Below are 18,642 nucleotides of genomic sequence, written 5' to 3' on the forward strand. Positions count from 1 at the left end.
GTGGAGTGATACTGTATGTGTAACCTTCTTAAAATTTGAAGTTAAAGCTATCCTCACCTCAGCTCCATTAGGTAGTATATGTCCTTGAAATTAGTGGACTATTGGTTTAATAGTCTTAATACATAAGATACTTGGCTAGAATGGATAGGTTTAGCTGCATACCCTAATGATAATGCTAGCTGGTATTGAAATGAAAGCTTAAAACACCCATTGGATACTGTTGGGACAGTACTAAAACACAAACTACTTGGAGTACTTTATGCATATTATATAAAATCTCAATTTCCCTGGGAGTAATTCCTTTTGAGGAGTTACTTACAAAGCTCTTGAATTCTCTTTCATTTTATTAAGGCAGTTAGAACTCCTGTTGCTTTCAGGGTTACTTTGGTTCAAATAAGCTCAGTTTATTTGGATTTTTGACACAGAAAAAAGTTAATATGTAACGTAAAATAAATTTAACTAAGAAGACAGGTATTGGGCCCATAGCCTTTAGCCCTGCCTTGGCTATGAGTGTCAATAAGAATGGGTATTTGGTACACCTGAAATTTATATAATGTTATAAACTGATGTTATTGCAGTAAAAAGCAAAATAAGAAGAAGGGGTATTTAAAAGTAGCAGGGCCCAGCCTCCCAACCTAGAACATCCTAGAACCTGCAAGGTAGTAGAAATACATACTCTTCGTAGCTATCCTGACTCTACTTCAGAAGTTCTAATGGGAATTACAGAATAGATAAGCATATATCTGGAAATGAAAAGGCAGTTTGTATGGCTAAGTATAGTTTCAGGATAGATTCCTAGTGATCTTCTGATTAGTGTTTTGGGTTATAGTAGGAAATTATTGATATATTTTACCTTACCACCCTAAAGATCAACTCTAAATTTTGTAGAAATGCTAAAAAATAAGTGAAAAAAAATGAGCCTCCAGTATTTAGATTTCAAATAATTACTCAAGCATATTAATTATATGATTGAAGTAGAGACTGAATGATGTAGACCACCATAATGAGCATTGTTGCTCATTTAAATCTAATCCAAATCATAAAGCTTCTCAAAAAGTCTAAAGGAAAACTTTGTGGAAATGATTGTTTTTCTATTTAATTTGTTTTGATGATTTTTCTATTTTATTCTTGTGTTTAATTTTAGATTGTAAACTGTTTGTGATATAAACTATATTTATAGCTTACATTCTCTGCAGTGTTGGTAAAGTATCATGGACACACTTGTGCAATAAATATTTACCAGCTGTTGGAGATCCTTACCAAAGGGCTTAGTGCCCCTCTGGCATAAATCACTGTACAGTTGTCATCTTTGGCAGAAAGCTCATGTTGAAAATCTTGGCTAGAATTCTTTTGCTTAAACAAGGCAAAACTGTGGAGTGTTGAATTATTGAACCCCTTTTTTATTTGACAATTGAGGTTTGCCTTATCCAAATTCTAATCATTCATAGGGAATTTACGTGCTCACCAGAGGTCAACTAAAGCTCTTAGTTTATTAGATACTCCTAATAAGACACTGAGTGCTTATTTAGCTTTCATCTCTGTTTGTGCTCATGTTCTTTAATTTTCCATTATTCTTCCTTGTTCTCCCTTTTATAAGCTGAATATATTATTTTTTCCTTAAACTCACAGAGAATCTTGGTTTTGTAAAGCATTAATCCACCTTTTGATCTGATAAACAGTTCTCTTTGAGAGATTCCTTATCCCCACAAGAGAAGATGATTATGGCTAATGAAGATATAAAATAGGACAAATTTCTTATCGTAACTCTTTCTGTGAATAAAATAATAGTGAACATTTATTAAGAAAATATCTTCCTCTCTCTTTGACATTTCCCTCCGTTTAGGAAGTGTTTTAGTACTTTATAAAACTCAGAAGACTTTTTGTTGTACCTCACGCCCCTGACTATTTAATACATAAATGTTGTTAGGATTTCCTTTACTGCTTGATTTTGTATAAACCTTTCCCATAGCATTTCTGAACCTTCTCCAGCACTTCTTAGTACTTACGCATCTTAAGGACTTATCCATTTAAAGTAATGGTATAGCCATCAAGTGTTCACTGTGTTTTCTTTGTTTACATTTTTAAATGAAAAAGAAATCATTTATTGAGCTAAAGAAACATTTAAGGTCTGTGAAGTGCATATTATTTCATAGGTGTAGACCTAACATTGTAGTACTTGCATGAAAAGGAAATAAGAATTATCCTGAAAAAGCTAAGGGTTTTTTCCTAGTTTGAAATATTATGATCATACTAATAAAACTTTTTCCAGGATTTTCTGCCTATTAAACAAGAAAACGAAAAATCCCTTTCAGAAAACATGGATGCATTTGAAAAAGTAAGAGCAAAATTAGAAACACAGCCGCAAGAAGAATATGAAATCATCAATGCAGAGGTGGGATATCTTTTGTCTTTTTTTTAAAAAATCTGATATTACCAGTCAGGATACAAATGAAATACCTTGTGATTTATAGACCTAATCCCATATCAAAATTAGACTGCTTTTGGCTGTAAAATATGCTGAAAAATTTAAAGAACAAAGAATAAGCAGAGTGGAATCCTTAAAATAAATTATAAAGATCAAAACCAAAATGAATTTCCAAGCATATTATGTTAATTATGATTTTTAGAAACAACCAATTCTGTTTTAAAATTTCTCAAATAATTCTAAGGAGAAGTTCAAATGAAACTAAGTCAGATTTCTTCATTATTTGAAAAGTATTTGATTGTGTACACTGTTTTTGATAAAAGGAAATTCACTTTAAGTAATGTAATACCATGAAAGCCAAGTATTTGTTTGACCATTTTAGGGTTACCAGAGTCATAAATATTCAATTGAAACAGGCTGAACATGCATGTTGAAAATTTTTCAGTAAGATTAGAAAACGCAACCACAGCTTATAAATGAAAATCACGTACATAGTAGAATCGAAATAGCAGTAGATTAAGAATCAGAAATTCCTGATTCAAATTACGCCACTAACTACCAGGTAATGAATGTGGCTTGAGCTACCTGAAATCATATCAATCAATCAGTTACGTTTAATGTGTAGGTATTAGACAAGAGCACTATTCATACATTGGTAATATTCATTCTCTCAATCTCAAATTGTCTGTATTTGTCACCCCACAGAAGATAAGATGCTTTGTGCGAAATCAAATTGAGACCATGAACAGTTGGTGGTGACAGCCTATTTTAGAGGAAAGGATCTCAGAAAGTTATTGACTGGGTTTTCAGACGAGTCTGAACCACAGTTCCCTCAGCTGCATCATTTTGGGTTATCTTAAAGATGCCTCTGCAGTGGAGAAGTTGAATCCCACTGTGAATGTCAGATGTTCCCAAAGTATAGCTTAGGTGGTTTGTACAGTCATGAGGACTAACAGATTTCGCTATGCCTTCTCTTTATTGATCCCTATGTGTATGTATTAGAAACTCCTCCAGTGATAGAGAAAACCATATCTTAACCACTATGTTATAAAAAGTGATCCATTTTATATTTTTTGTGTGTTAATTTATAGACTTCGGCAGGTCTACTTTTTATAAAAGATCTCATTTCTTCTTGAATAATCAAACCATTAAACAATTAAATTGTGTTTGTTATTTTTTATTATTAAATGAACCATTTGTTTCTTTTTGTTGTCAGATTAAACACGGTGGTTTTGTTTATTATCAAGAAGGTTGCTGCTTGGTTCGTTCCAAAGATGAAGAAGGTATGCCACAGCTTTTCCTTTTAATGTCCAGTCATGTGTAGCTTAACAATGGAGTGTATCCTGAGAAATACATGCTTAGGTGATTTCATCATCGTGTGAGCATCATAGAGTGTACTCACACACCCCCAGGCTTTCTGGTACTGCTCTTATGGGACCACTGTTGTATATGCAGTCCTTTGTTGACCAGAACATCATTTAGCAACATATGACTGTACTCTGATTCTTCACATTTCGTATTTTTCATGGAAAATTTGATATTAATCTCTCAGAAGTGTAGAAAATACTGTGTGTAGATTATTTCTGAGTTGTCTCTCTTTTTTTAAATGACTAGTTTTTAATATCTGGGTTTGCTTAAGATTTAGTTAACTACACCCAAAAGCGTTGGCAGGGAGGAGAATGGAGGTAGGAACCAACATTTTTTGAACATCTACTATATCCCAGGTACTGTACTAGGCACTTTATAAAGATTATTCAATGTCATTTACATTCTCTTACTTTCTAGGTTCTATGTGGTCTGTAAATACTCAACTGTAACTGTATTGAATAACATCATATAGGTTGATACATAGAAAAATATTGATTAGGATAGGATAATATTAAATAACTAATGCCAATTTCTATGCAAATCAAGCTGCCATTGATGCTGAAGGAAGCCAGAATAGAGAGGGGGAATGCTAATTTAAAACATTGAAAAAAACAGTTTAAGAAATTTTTAAGTACATCTTGTGGATTATCTCTTTCATCCTTTTCTTTATGCAGCAGACAGTGATAATTATGAAGTTTTATTCAATTTAGAGGAACTTAAATTAGACCAGCCCTTCATTGATTGTATCAGAGTTGCTCCTGATGAAAAATACGTAGCTGCCAAGATAAGAACTGAAGATTCTGAAGCATCTACCTGTATAATTGTGAAGCTCAGTGATCAGCCTGCAATGGAAGCGTCTTTCCCAAATGTATCCAGTTTTGGTAAGCCACCAACTAGAACAGTCTTCTCTGTTGAAAAGGCAACAGTAAGAGAATTTTCCACACTTGTGAAACATTTTCACGTGCACATGTGAGTGTATGAGAGGGGGAGTGCCTGACCCATTTACCCTGTGCTCTCCACACCTTCCTGTGTGCATCCTGTCCAGGAGACCTTCCCTTCTTTACTGACATCCAAAATCACGTTCATGTTTGTTAAATTATTATAATAAGAATCCAAGTTGTACAGTGTATTTTGATATATCAGTAATTCTTTGCTAATTTATTACTTAGAATACATTTTTGCATATAAGCTGTATCTTAGTATTTTATTCAACTTTAAGCTTGGGTATCACTTTTTTTTTTAATATTTTTTTATTTTTTCCTTCTTCTCAAATCCCCCCAGTACATAGTTGTATATATTTTTTAGTTGTGGGTCCCTCTGGTTGTGCTATGTGGGACGCTGCCTCCGCATGGCCTAATGAGCGGTGCCATGTCCGTGCCCAGGATCCGAACCGGCAAAACCCTGGGTTGCTGACGTGGAGTGCATAAACTTAACCAGTCAGCCACAGGGCTGGCCCCTGGGTATCATTTTTTAATTTCACATTATCTTGTCATGCTTTTACAGCAAATTGCCCAAAGTCACTACCAGAGAACTTCAGAACATGTTGAACTAACTGATTCATCAATAGAAGTTGTGCTATTTTTACTAATAGAACCAACTTTAAATTTTATCATTTATCGTTGATACATATGTTCATACTTTATCCTCCTTTTTCATTTTCTGCCGTAAATTTCCCCATTGTTTAAATGCTTTTGCAGTGAATTGAAATTATACCCTATTTAATTGATTCTAAACATAACGTTTTGTGTACATTTTAACCTCTCTAAAATCAGGATGCATATTATACAGTGATGTCTTACAGTCACTGTCAGCCAGGTGGCAGTCATGATGTAATTGTGTGAAAACTTGCATTGACAGCTTCTGGTAAGATTAAGAAAACACCAGCATTAAAAGTATATTTGATAGTTTGAGATACCCTGTGGCTTAAAAGTAGACAGAAAACATTTAGGTATAAGAGAAAGTAATCCAGTTTCCTCAGACTTAAAGTCAGAGGCTGTAGATTTAAGCATAATTCATCTGAAAGCAAATGTGTCTACGAAAGTCTTTCCTAAATATTGAACATTCAGCTCTTGTTTAGAAACTTGAGTACCCTGAGACTGATAACTTCTTGAAAACTTAGAATTGATGTAGTAGTATTTTATTCTCTGGAAGGTTCTTTGGCTTACATATAATGCAGATTAGATACAGTTGAACCTGTGCTGGATTTAGATTTCCAGGATAAACTTGTACATCTCTTCTCTTTGGCATTCAGAATTAGAGTGCACTGTGCCTTTTTTTTTTCTTTTTGAGTGAGGAAGATTGGCCCTGAGCTAACATCTGTTGCCAATCTTCCTCTTTTTGCTTGAGGAAGATTGTCACTGAGCTAACATCTGTGCCAGTCTTCCTCTGTTTTATATGTGGGACACTGCCACAGCATGGCTTGATGAGTGTTGTGTAGGTCTGCATCTGGGATCCGAAACAACAAACCCCAGTGTGCAAACGTAACCACTGTGCCACCAGGCCACCACCCTCCCCTTTTTTTGTTAACAGTAAGTAGGTGGCTAGGTATAATTCTTTAATTATTTTCTTTCAGAATGGGTAAAAGATGAAGAAGATGAAGATGTTTTATTCTACACCTTCCAGAGGAACCTTCGCTGTCATGATGTATATCGAGCCACTTTTGGTGATAACAAACGTAATGAACGTTTTTACACAGAAAAAGACCCAAGGTACTAGAATAATGCAATTAAATCTTTTCCTCCAGGGTATTTCTCCAGTTTCCTAGAGTGCTGCTCTTGGCTCGCTTAAAACATTGATTTTGGCTGGAACCAGAATATAATAAGGCTAAGTTGAGCATAATCATTCTTTTATAAGTTGTTTAGATTCAAAACTGGAGTCTGGTTACCTTCAAACTCTAGAGTGAACATAAATAGATTATTAGACTGCAAATGCTGTTACTAACATTCTGTCTGGACTGTGGCACATGAGAGGAGTTGTTAATTAAACATTTACTAGGGGTGTCATACAGCAGTTATAAATCTCTTGTAAGTCATAACTAGAATACCATGGTGTCAGTTACACAGAATTCACTACTCATTTCATGTAGATTATCTGAATTTTAAGTTGCTTTGCTTTGAGCCATGATGTCCATTGGTCTTTAAATTTTACTTTCTCTAGTACTTTGATAATTCCTCCTTAAAGACAATTTTCTTCATTGCCTTGTAATCTCTAGGACTCATGCCTCATACTACCATTAACCAAGCTTGGGAGGAAATAATATTAAATTTACCTGACAGAATCCCGTAACTCTAACCCAGATAGACTTTTCCAAATGACTTAGGAGAAACAAATTTTTCCTTAACACCAGTGTCCTGTTACCTCCTACATCATTTAGCAGTATAGTTTGGACAATATCTGAACAGATGTTGCAAGAAAAACAAAAAGGGGATTTTACACCACATCTATGACAATGAAGTTGATACCCAAACGAGAAAATTAATCCTTGATTTCATAAAATCTCAGAGCTGACAAGGACCTTAAGGAAAATCTTGTACAACCCCTAGTTTATATTAAGAATTTGAGGTCTGGAGAAATTACATTATTCCAGCCCATAGAACTAGCGCTTTTGGTCCAGTAGTGCTGTCATTGTTTTGGATTTTTTTCTGATGATGATTGTTTTAATGAGAAATTACTAGAACTGTTCATATGATTCCACTGTTTTGTGGTCATTTGTCAAGGATCTCTTTTGGAGATGATAGTTTAAGCTAGTAATTCATTACATTATATTGATGACTTTGGATTGTGAACCATTTTCCATCTTGTGAATAAAGCTCAAAATTGGCCCAGTGAATTATACTCTTGAATAAGATACTTGTTTGCCATATGTTGTTACTGTCCTAAGTTCTAAGATTAAGTGAGTGATCACATATACGTTTCAAATTCTTGGAAAGTATTTGGCTTCTAGTATGTTTTTTTCTGCCCTATAAGGAACTAACCATAATTAAATATGCTTAAGTCTAATTTGGTATTCAGATCCCTGATCCACAGCACAAACTGGTTTGTGGATTCTGAATACGTTATAAACAGACCCAAATCCAAAGGGAAGGACCAAAAGGGAAAAGCAGAATTCTTTTTTTTGAGGAAGATTAGCTGTGAGCTAACGTCTGCTGCCAGTCCTCTTTTTTGCTGAGGAAGACTGGCCCTGAGCTAACATCTATGCCCATCTTCCTCCACTTTATATGTGGGACGCCTACCACAGCATGGCTTGCCAAGTGGTGCCATGTCCGTACCTGGGATCCGAACCAGCAAATGCCAGGCCGCCTAAGCAGAACGTATGAACTTAACCACTGCACCACCAGGCCAGCCCCGAAAAGCAGAATTCTTAAAGGGGAAATGGATTAAAGGTTTTCATAATGCTTCCAAGACACTGAGGTGCTTTTTACTGTGTTTGGTTTGATCCCCAGGTTTCAGTTTTCTGTTCTCACAAGTAAAGTTCACCAAAATGACTTCATGACTTGCATCTTTTTCTAATTCCTTGAGTGGTAAAGTTAGGTTGTTCATTTGAGATCTTTCTTTTTCTTAAGTAGGTGTTTATTGCTATAAACTTCTGTCTTCAAGCTGCTTATGCTGCATCCCATAAGTTTTGATTTGTTGTTTTTTCATTTTCATTTATTTCAAGATATTTTTTCATTTCCTTTCTGATTTCTTCTTTGACCTATTGGTTAAGAGTATATTGTTTAATTTCCATATATTTATGAATTTTCCTGTTTTCCTCCTGTTAAGATTTGTTTTGTGACCTAACATGTGATCTGTCCTGGAGTGTATTTCATATGCACTTGAAAAGAATGTATATTCTGCTGCTGATGGATGGACTGTTCTGTATGTCTGTTAGATCCATTTGTTCTAAAGTATAGTCCAATCCAATGTTTCCTCATTGATTTTCTGCCTGAATGATCTATCCATTGTTAAAAGTGGGGTATTGAAGTCCCCTACTGTTATTGTATTGTTGTCTATTTTTCCCTTCAGATCTGTTACTGTTTGCTTAATATATGTGAGTATTCTGATGTTGAGTGTATTTATGATTATTATATCCTCTTGATGAATTGACCCCTTTATCATTATATAGTGGCCTTCTTTATCTCTTGTTACAGCTTTTAAGTTAAGGTATGTTTTGTCTGGTGTAAGTATGGCTACCTTTGCTCTCTTGTGGTTTCCACTTGTGTGGAAAACTTTCCATCACTTCACTTTGAACCTGTGTGTGTCCTTGAAGCTGAAGTGAATCTCTTATAGGCAGCATATAGTTGGGTCTTTTTTTTTTCAATCCATTCAGCCACTCTATGGCTTTTGATTGCAGAATTTAATCCATTTACATTTAGAGTAATTATTGATGGGTAAGGACTTACTAATGCTATCTTAATAATGTTTTCTGACTTTTGTAGTTGCCATGTTCCTTTCCTCCCTTCTTACTGTCTTCCTTTGTGAAATGGTGATTTTTTTATAGTAGTGTGGTTTGATTGTCTTCTCTTTATATTTTGTGTATCTACTGTAGGTTTTCGCTTTGTGGTTACCATGACTTGTCTTCTCTTTCTAAGAAAGCTGTTACTAGAGAGCCACTTGTGTTCTTTCTTCCCTGTAACCATGTATCTGCCAAATAATTGACCAAGTAATTTATCTTCTGATTACCTGTGTCATCATCAGACAAAAATAAATAGATAAAAATAGGAAAGAAAATGTTGAAAATAGAGAGCAAAGTAGGATAGGGGACTTGCCCTGTAACCATATATGAAGCTACAACAGTTAAAATAATACAAATGAACAGACAAATAATAGAGACCAGAAGAGCAAACTCAAACAGACCCTAGTATGTATAAAAACTTAGGATAAAAGAGGCATCACAAACTAATGAAAAGTGAATGGGTATTATTTTAAAATGCTGTGGGAAATATTAACCTTTTGGACAAAACTAGTTTTCAACACTTCATATATCACATATACTCCTAAAAGATTTAAATAATCTATTCATAAAAATAAAACCATTCAAGGATAAAGAAGATGTGGTATTTATACACGATGGAGTACTGCTCAGCCATAAGAAATGATGAAATCCGGCCATTTGTGCCAACATGGATGGACCTTGAGGGTATTATGCTGAGTGAAATAAGTCAGAGGGAGAAAGTCAAATACCATATGATCTCACTCATAAGTAGAAGATAAAAACAACAGGAAAAAAAAAAACTCATAGCATTGGAGATTGGACTGGTGGTTACCATTGGGGAAGGGGGGAGGTGGGAGGGCAAAAGGGGTGATTAGGGTCACATGTGAGGGGATGCACTATAATTAGTGTTCGGGTGGTAAACATGATGTAATGTATCCAGAATTCGAAATATGATGTACATCTGAAAAAAATAAAAAATAAAACCATTCAAAAAAAACTAGATGAAAATATAAATATTTCATTCAACTTGGTTGAAATATTTCCAAAGCATAAAATCAGTAGAAGAAATTACAAAGGGTGGTGTTATTGATTAACTAAAATATTAAAGTCTTAAATAAGAAACCAATTGTAAACAATTAAAATCCAGATGACAAAAGGTAGGAAAGTATTTACAACAAAAGGACAAGTTTATATCTTTAATTTATAAAGAGATGTTTATTTATAGACCAGTAATTTAAACTGTATCACCATGATTAAAATGGACATAAACATATCACAGAAGAAATAACATTGACAAACATGGTGATGTAAATCGGTACAGAAGGAATTTTACCAAACTGTTAGACATGCTTGTCTCTGAGTAGTGGGATTTAGGATTATTATCTTTCTTTATATTTTTCAGTATGTTATTTTTATAATAAGGCAATATGTAAACATAACATTTAAAGCCATTCAGTGTGTTGGTGTAAGTTAGTATAATGCTGTTGGGATATTATTTGGTTATATTTATCACAAGTCATAAAAATACTCTTAATCATTAAAATAGTATTTTCTTTCCTAAGAATGTATCCTAAGGTGATAATTATAAAGGTCGAGGAGGGGGAAACTGTCTTCACGAATATGTTCCCTTTCATTTTTTTTTTTACAATGAAACATTGAAATCAGTTTTTAAGAATGGTGATAATTCCACCTAATAGAATATTAGGTAGCCGTTAAAAATAATAATCATGGGCCCAGCCCCATGGCCAAGTCGTTAAGTTCATGCGCTCTACTTCAGGGGCCAGGGGTTTTCCCGGTTTGGATCCTGGGCATGGACATGGCACCACTCATCAGGCCATGCTGAGACAGTGTCCCACATAGTGCAACCAAAAGAACCTACAACCAGAATATACAACCGTGCACTGGGGGGCTTTGGGGAAAAGAAGGAGAAAAAAAAAAAGAAGATTGGCACTGTTGCCAATCTTTAAAATAATAATAATAATGATGATCATAAGGACTGTAACTAATGGGGGAGATATTGATATTATGTGAAATAAAAAATGTAGAATCCAAAATTGCATCTGTATTTAGAAGTTAATTTTTAAAACATTTTAGGTTAGTGAGATTGTAAGGGGTTTTTTTCCTGACTATTTTTCTGTTTTTTGTAAAAACTAGGAGAGAGGGAGAAAAGGAAATCCAATGTGCGTACGGAGGAAAAACAAAGTAAACTCTGTGTCCCTTTTCTTTCCTACAGTTACATATCTCCTCTAGGAAGTTTATTTTCTCTTCATAGCAAAAAGGCCTGTAATCTATTAACATGATTAAGTGAGAGTTAGATGATGTCTGTAGTTTACCTTGAAATTCATTCAAAAAAAGATGCACAGATAATGTGATAAAGCAAATAGAACAAAATGTTAGCAATGATTGAATCTTCATGGTGGGTATATGAGTACCTACTCACCTTACATTTCTTTCAACTTTTCTGTGTGTTTGAAAACACACATGTTCATGATAAAATGTTAGAGAAAAAATTATTTTGAATGCCTTTGGAGGAGAAATGAGAAAAATAATAGCCAGTTTTTTAGTTTACAAGCAGTATTCACTAAGGAGTTGTTTTTATTTTCTATCTCCATTACAAATTAGCATATATGCTGACCACCTGTGAGATATTGTCATTAACAAAGTAACATGCATTTGAAATTTATTGGATTTTCATGTCCCCTGTCCCCCCAACCCCTTTCTCTCTGTCTCTCTCTCTGTAGCTATTTTGTTTTCCTTTATCTGACAAAGGACAGTCGTTTCCTCACCATAAATATTATGAACAAGACCACTTCTGAAGTGTGGTTGATAGATGGCCTAAGCCCTTGGGACCCACCAGTACTTATCCAGAAGCGAATACATGGGGTCCTTTACTACGTTGAACACAGAGATGATGAATTATACATTCTCACTAATGTTGGCGAGCCTACAGAATTCAAGGTAATCCTATATTCTCCTTGTCCCATTTGGGCTGTTAAGAAGTATCACACTTCCATCGACAACGTTTCTTGCTCTGAGTTAATTGTTTTTTAGCCTTTTGGTAAAGTATAGAAATTGATGCTACCTTCCTATGTGTAATCCATCCCTTTTCTCTTCCTCTTGAGCCAATATGTCTATATATGTTAATTGTGCCTAAAAAGGTTAGTAAACATATTCTATCCTGATTATATTAGTTGTCAAAGCCAAATTTAATGGCTTAAAAGAACAAACTTTTATAAACTCGTGATTCTATGAGTTAGCAATTTGGATTGCTCTCAGCTAGGCAGTTCTGCTAATCTCAGCTCACTGAACTTCCACAGTCAGCTGCCTGTGAATGCCCTCACACAAATGTTGGCTGTCAGCTAAGCACTGGGCCACACTGTCTCACCACTCAGCAGGCTAGCCTGGGCTCTTTCATATGGTGATGGTCATACTTCAGCCCTGATGCAGAGTTAGCTCCTTCAGCTCTTTATAAAACAGTGACGGGGGCTGGCCCCATGACCGAGTGGTTAAGTTAGCACGCTCTGCTGCGGCGGCCCAGGGTTTCGATTGTTCGGATCCTGGGCGTGGACATGGCACTGCTCGTCAGGCCACGTTGAGGCAGCGTCCCACATGGCACAACTAGAAAGACCTGCAACTAAGATATACAACTTTGTACCAGGGGGGATTTGGGGAGATAAAGCAGAAAAAAAAAAAAAAAGAGTGGCAACAGTTGTTAGCTCAGGTGCCAGTCTTTAAAAAAAAAAAAGAACACTGACGACTACTATGGTCTAGTTTTCAGTGATTTTATCTCCCGATGCTGTAGTCATCATGTTCTGTTACCTAGATCTTTTCTAACTTTATTCCACACAGCTAATGAGAACAGCAGCTGATACCCCTGCTATTATGAATTGGGATTTATTTTTCACAATGAAGAGAAATACCAAAGTCGTAGACTTGGACATGTTTAAGGATCACTGCGTTCTATTCCTGAAGCACAGCAATCTGCTTTATGTTAACGTGATTGGTCTGGCTGATGATTCAGTTCGGTCTCTAAAGGTATGTTTAACTTCCGAAAGACAATACTGTTAATCAAAATACATGCCATTTAGCTTAACAGAACATTAAGTTTTGAATAATGGCAGTGTACTTTTTCTTAAAAAGAATTTAAATGGAATTTAGCATAGTGGGTCTTTATCAGGTTTAGGAGGTTTACTTGAGAATTTCTTAAAGGACCTTGCTTTTAATGCAGTTTTACTTAAAATACTGTCATATAGCATGAACTTCAGAAGTAAAGTGCTATTATATTTATCTTTCTACATATCTCTCTATATTACATATCTCTCCGACTTCAGATAGAGTAATAACGCAGGCCAACTTGGCAGCTAGTGCCTAACTGCTACCTACTGCTCCCGTCCCACACCCCCAGTGAGGTTAGGAGTCATGCCCACTGTGTTTCTGGCACTGCATGCTGCTGTCTGCATCATCTCTCTGCCAGTTTTCTCACCCACAGGGGATCAGGAGCAGGGTGAACTTCGATTTCTTTCAATAAGGGGGTGGCATGGTCTTCATTGCAACATAGCTGTGATGGTGGCACGTCTGCTTGGCATGCTCACTCACTGACATTGCCTGTCGCTGCCAGGAAAGATAATCTGCCTCCACAAGTGGACTTGCTAAAATTAGTGAAAGGCAGTCTTACTGCCCAGTTTTAAAGCAGTATTAACATGTGAATTAAAATAACAGGCACTGGGGGCCAGCTCCATGGCCGAATGGTTAAGTTTGCGCACTCTGCTTTGGCAGCCAACAGTTTTGCCAGTTCGGATCCTAGACACAGACCTAGTACTGTTGATCAAGCCATGCTAAGGCGGTGTCCCACATAGGAGAACTAAAAGGACCTACGACTAAAATATACAACGATGTACTGGGGGGCTTTGGGGGAGAAGGAAAAAAAAAGATTGGCAACAGATGTTAGCTCAGGGCCAATCTTTAAAAACAAAATAACAAGCACTGGAGGAAAGAGGATAGGTCTCCATTTTGCTTGGTATGGCAAGTGTAGTGGAGCCAGTTGACCAGCAAGCGTAGACTACCTAGACCTCCCTAACTGCAGTATTGTCACAATTTCTATTAAAATGCAATGCCAGTAAATTGACTGGATATTTGTTGAACCTCTTTGTGCAAAGTCCTGTATTGGGCAGTCTGGAGTAGAAAGATAGCAGGACAAAATATCTGACCTTAAGGATACAGTTGATCAGTGAGATTAGACTAGTACACAAAGATTAAGTATAAGGTGGGTTTAAATAAGTGGTATCAAAAACAGAAAATGTACTGTGGGGCCCAAAGGAGAGGAAGAGAGCCCAGGAAAGCTTTTGTAGGGGAAGTAGAGTTTGAGATAAACTAAAGAGGATAGGTAGGATTTTGATGGGCAGGGAGGGAATGGTATTCCAGGATGAGAAATTCCATCAAATGAAGCTCTAAGCTGATAAGTTGGGAAAATGTTCAGGAAACTGCTAATAATTCCATTTTATTGAAGCAGAATAAGATTTCTTGGGGGTGAAGCTAAGATTTGACATTCTTTGACAGTCAAGGTGATGAATTCATGCCTAAATTATGAAGAGGGGAACGTTTGAAGTTTTGGGACAGGGGAATCATCTGAGGAGTTGAGCTATGTGCTTGATGAGGTTATCTGGCAGACGTTTTAGGGTACACTGAACGAGAGATAAGAAGCAGGAAGATTAGTTTTGAGATTGTGATAGTGGTATAAATAAGAAATAACGAGGGCCTAAACCAACCAAAATTTTCCAGCTACTTCGTAAAATAAAATTATCAAATGTAACGTCTGGTGTCTTAGAAGACTCTATAGATGTCCTAAAACAAAAATGGTGATTTTATTCTAGCGGTGTTCTTATCGCCTTCACCTACTGGATTCAGAGTGTGTCTTTTCACTTGCTAATTGATGCCGAATTCAGACATCTTCATTTGGGGAACTGGCAGAGCATCGATTCTTATTGCAGTCTATATGAATAGGGATGGGAGAAAATACATAATTTCCAGCAGTGCATTTATTACAACAAAATTCTGTCAAGAGAATTAGGAATGTCATGAGAGTTTACTCTGCTATAATAAGATTTGACCCTTCCCAACCTGTAGTAGTTATTATGCCTTATATAATGTTCTGAGTCATCCTCACGTGGAATCAAATACTATATTACGTATCAGTTGCTACTTACAGAGAATTTTATAGATCAGAGCCTTTTCATGAACTGGATAACAGTGATTAATATGCACAGACAGTGCCATAGTCAGAGAACAAATCTTTAAGCTAAACTGTGAGTGGATTATAAAGTATTTCTATATGTAACATCTCTGCCCAGTGAGTGGACAATTGACTAAAAGATATTTTCAATCTCAGCCTCAGAGGGCCGGCCCCATGGCCGAGAGGTTAATTTCACACACTCCACTTCATCAGCCCAGGTTTTCACTGGTTCAGATCCTGGGCGCAGACATGGCACTGCTCATCAGGCCACACTGAGGCGGTGTCCCACATGCTACAACTAGAAGGACCCACAGCTAAAATATGTAACTATGTACCAGGGGGCTCTGGGAGAAAAAGGAAAAATAAAATCTAAAAAAACAACAAGACAACTCGGCCTCAGTGACAGAAATGTAAACCTTTAATACACTTGCCTTCTCTTCTTGGTCATCATGTCATCAGTATTTCCTGGTGATTTCTTTTCTTCACAAAAAGAAGTTACAATATTTTAATTGTTATTTAATTTAAGCAAATTGGGAAATTTTTTGCTTTGTGCTAACAGCAATACATTTGGAGGAGTCTGCATACTTGGGCTGATTTTCTTTCAGAATGTATGTCTTAATAAATTTTTTAATGAAATGACTGTAGTTTACTGGTAGATTGCTAAAGCTGAACCTGTTTCTGCAAAGTATCTAAGGAATATCTGCCTATCACCTGGCCAACTTATAGTTATCCTCGGGTGCTATCCATTAATCTACACAGATGATACTGCATGCATATCTTAAGAGGAGATGTGGCATAAGATATGCTTGAGATAGTTAATACGAATTTCTGCATCAGCTGGACAAACTTTAAAAAGTGCATAGACTTGTAACAGTTTTTATTATGATTAAAACTTGAACCTTGGTTTCTTTAGTTTAAGAAATATACCCCAAAGACTTTGATTTACTGGAACCACTTGGTCTAAAACTAAGACAGTATACTACGTGGGTCACATGGAAACTGTTTTAAAGTCTCACCAAAGGGCAGGAAAAGCTTGTGCCTCTGTGGGCTGAGGACCCTTGTGCCCTCAGTCTGAGGCCTAAGTAAAGGTTAGTAGCAATGCTTCCTCATTTCTTTTCCCCAAGGTTTCAATTTGCTGACTTCAGTTATGCTATCCGATAGCCCAACTTTCATGATTACACTTTTCTTTCCAGATAGGGCTTGTATTTAAATAAACAAACTATCCTTGAAAATAATCCTCAGTCCGAGGAGAATAAATTAGGAACTCTTTCAGAGAGACATTGCAAATGTATGTCCTTATTAGTGTTTCAGGAAAATAGATTCTTTGGGTTAATTATAAGAAATTTGCTCTATAAATATAAGCTCTTTGGCCGTAGTTTCTCCAGGTTAAATGGTGCACTCTTTATGCACATCCCCCACCTACCTTTTCTGAATAGTGCCCACCAGTGACATAGCTGTGCCAAAACCTCTGATTTTCTAAGGAATTTGCTATGTCTACAATTACTCAGGAAAAGAAAGGCAATTTTCTTTTAATGTTCTGACTCTCAGTACCATTTCTAACACACCGTCAGCCTGCTTACCAGAGTTCTTTAAAAGGTGTAAGAGGGATGTTAGTGGAAGGCTTGAAGCTGGACCCTGCTGCTCGGAGAGAATAAATTTTGATTCCTTTTCCTTTTTCTTAAAGTTAAGAATCTTAATCATAATAGCCGTGAGTCTCTCAGAGTGGATGTGCCAGGAAAGGTTTTGTTCTGCACAATGGTTAGCCTGGGAGCTAAAGTTAGAAACAAATTGTAAATGCTTTAGTGCTGCTGAGCCAGTTTGTAGCCCTGGAATAATAACTGTCATCACTGGGGCTGTCCAGGCAGCAGAGTAAGGGCTGATGGGTAAATTATTAAAAACACATAGGCGCAATTTCATGTTCTATGAGAACAGAGATCTTGGCAATGTTGCTGGGTTCTGGAATTACTATTTGGTTTGTTCTTATTCTTAATCATTTTGCTATTTCGTTGCCCAAGTTTAGACCCCACAATAAACTTTTTTGTTAAAGGAAATTTTGTGTAAATCCAGAATTCTGATAAACCATTTGCCTCTCTAACTTTTCCTTATTTTGTTGGTCATTAGTGTAGAGTTTTATTTGTTTTTTACTTGAAATATATTTTGTTGTGCTGAAGTAATCCTTAAATGAGGCATTATATGATAATGGATAGAAGTACACTTGGTGTCCACATCATCTTTTTTGGAGCAGACCCAGAAATTTAGTTAATGATACTTAGTGTCTAGATAAAGAGTAAAACTGTTATTTCTTTAGCTCCCTCCTTGGGCCTGTGGATTCATAATGGATACAAATTCGGACCCAAAGAACTGCCCCTTTCAGCTTTGCTCTCCAATACGTCCCCCAAAATATTACACATATAAGTTTGCAGAAGGCAAACTGTTTGAAGAAACTGGGCATGAAGACCCCATCACAAAGACTAGTCGTGTTTTACGTCTAGAAGCCAAAAGCAAGGTAAGTCTCTGTAATCTCTATCAGCCCCCATTTACTGAAAGCGTACTATTTGTCAAGTATTGTCCTTAGATATTTAGTTTAATGTGGATAAAAAAATTTATAACTAGCACATCAAGCCCTTGACTTTGCATGTTGTTTATATTTGAATTTTAAAAGGTGATTTTAAGAAAAAATAGTCAAAGTTGATATGCAGTTAAGGCAAAAATTGCGCGGGTGGTAAGCAATTGACTAGAGTGAACTAGATTAATATAGCCCCTGCCCTCATGGAGCTTCAATCCAGCGGGGAAGATGACTGATGTTGAAGAAATAATTACTGATGTACTGATGGCTGCAAAGGAAGACTTGCTGAGTCCAGTGGAAACGGGGCAAAGAGACCTTACTGGTCTGGAGAGGTCTGCAAAGGCTTCTCTGAGGAAGTAATGTCTCAGGAGAGAACTCTAGGATGATTACGAGTAAAGCTAGAAAGGGGACAGGAGGATCTCATTTTGTGCTAAGGACCTGAACTGAGGGAGAAATGGTACATTTAGGAAGTATAAAGGAGGACAATATGGCCAAAGTTATAGAGTAAAAGAAGGAAGATTAGCTGGATGGGGAAGTAAGAAATAGGAAAGAAGAGTTGTGCAACTGAGGAACAAATTAATATATAAACTGTGGCCTTATTTAAGGAATTTTCAGACCTTACCATGTAATACATCAGATAA

General features: G+C 36.3%; 1 protein-coding gene across 12 annotated transcripts in view; it reads left to right on the forward strand.

Annotated features, from left to right (window-relative positions):
- The window catches only part of PREPL (prolyl endopeptidase like), a 40,478-nt gene that overhangs the window by 10,721 nt on the left and 11,115 nt on the right, over positions 1 to 18,642 (forward strand). For 4 of the 12 annotated variants that reach the window (XM_070512149.1, XM_070512152.1, XM_070512150.1 and 1 more), the window contains 7 exons: positions 2,270 to 2,392; positions 3,642 to 3,708; positions 4,468 to 4,674; positions 6,366 to 6,501; positions 11,948 to 12,164; positions 13,056 to 13,241; positions 17,744 to 17,941. In XM_070512149.1, coding sequence (XP_070368250.1) covers positions 2,270 to 2,392; positions 3,642 to 3,708; positions 4,468 to 4,674; positions 6,366 to 6,501; positions 11,948 to 12,164; positions 13,056 to 13,241; positions 17,744 to 17,941 — 1,134 coding nt within the window. The remainder of the gene's footprint in view (positions 1 to 2,269; positions 2,393 to 3,641; positions 3,709 to 4,467; positions 4,675 to 6,365; positions 6,502 to 11,947; positions 12,165 to 13,055; positions 13,242 to 17,743; positions 17,942 to 18,642) is intronic. The other 8 variants (XM_070512151.1, XM_070512158.1, XM_070512157.1 and 5 more) reach the window with 3 other exon arrangements.

This window comes from Equus asinus, chromosome 6 (genome assembly GCF_041296235.1).
Source record: "Equus asinus isolate D_3611 breed Donkey chromosome 6, EquAss-T2T_v2, whole genome shotgun sequence".
In the NCBI taxonomy this organism is placed as follows: domain Eukaryota; kingdom Metazoa; phylum Chordata; class Mammalia; order Perissodactyla; family Equidae; genus Equus; species Equus asinus.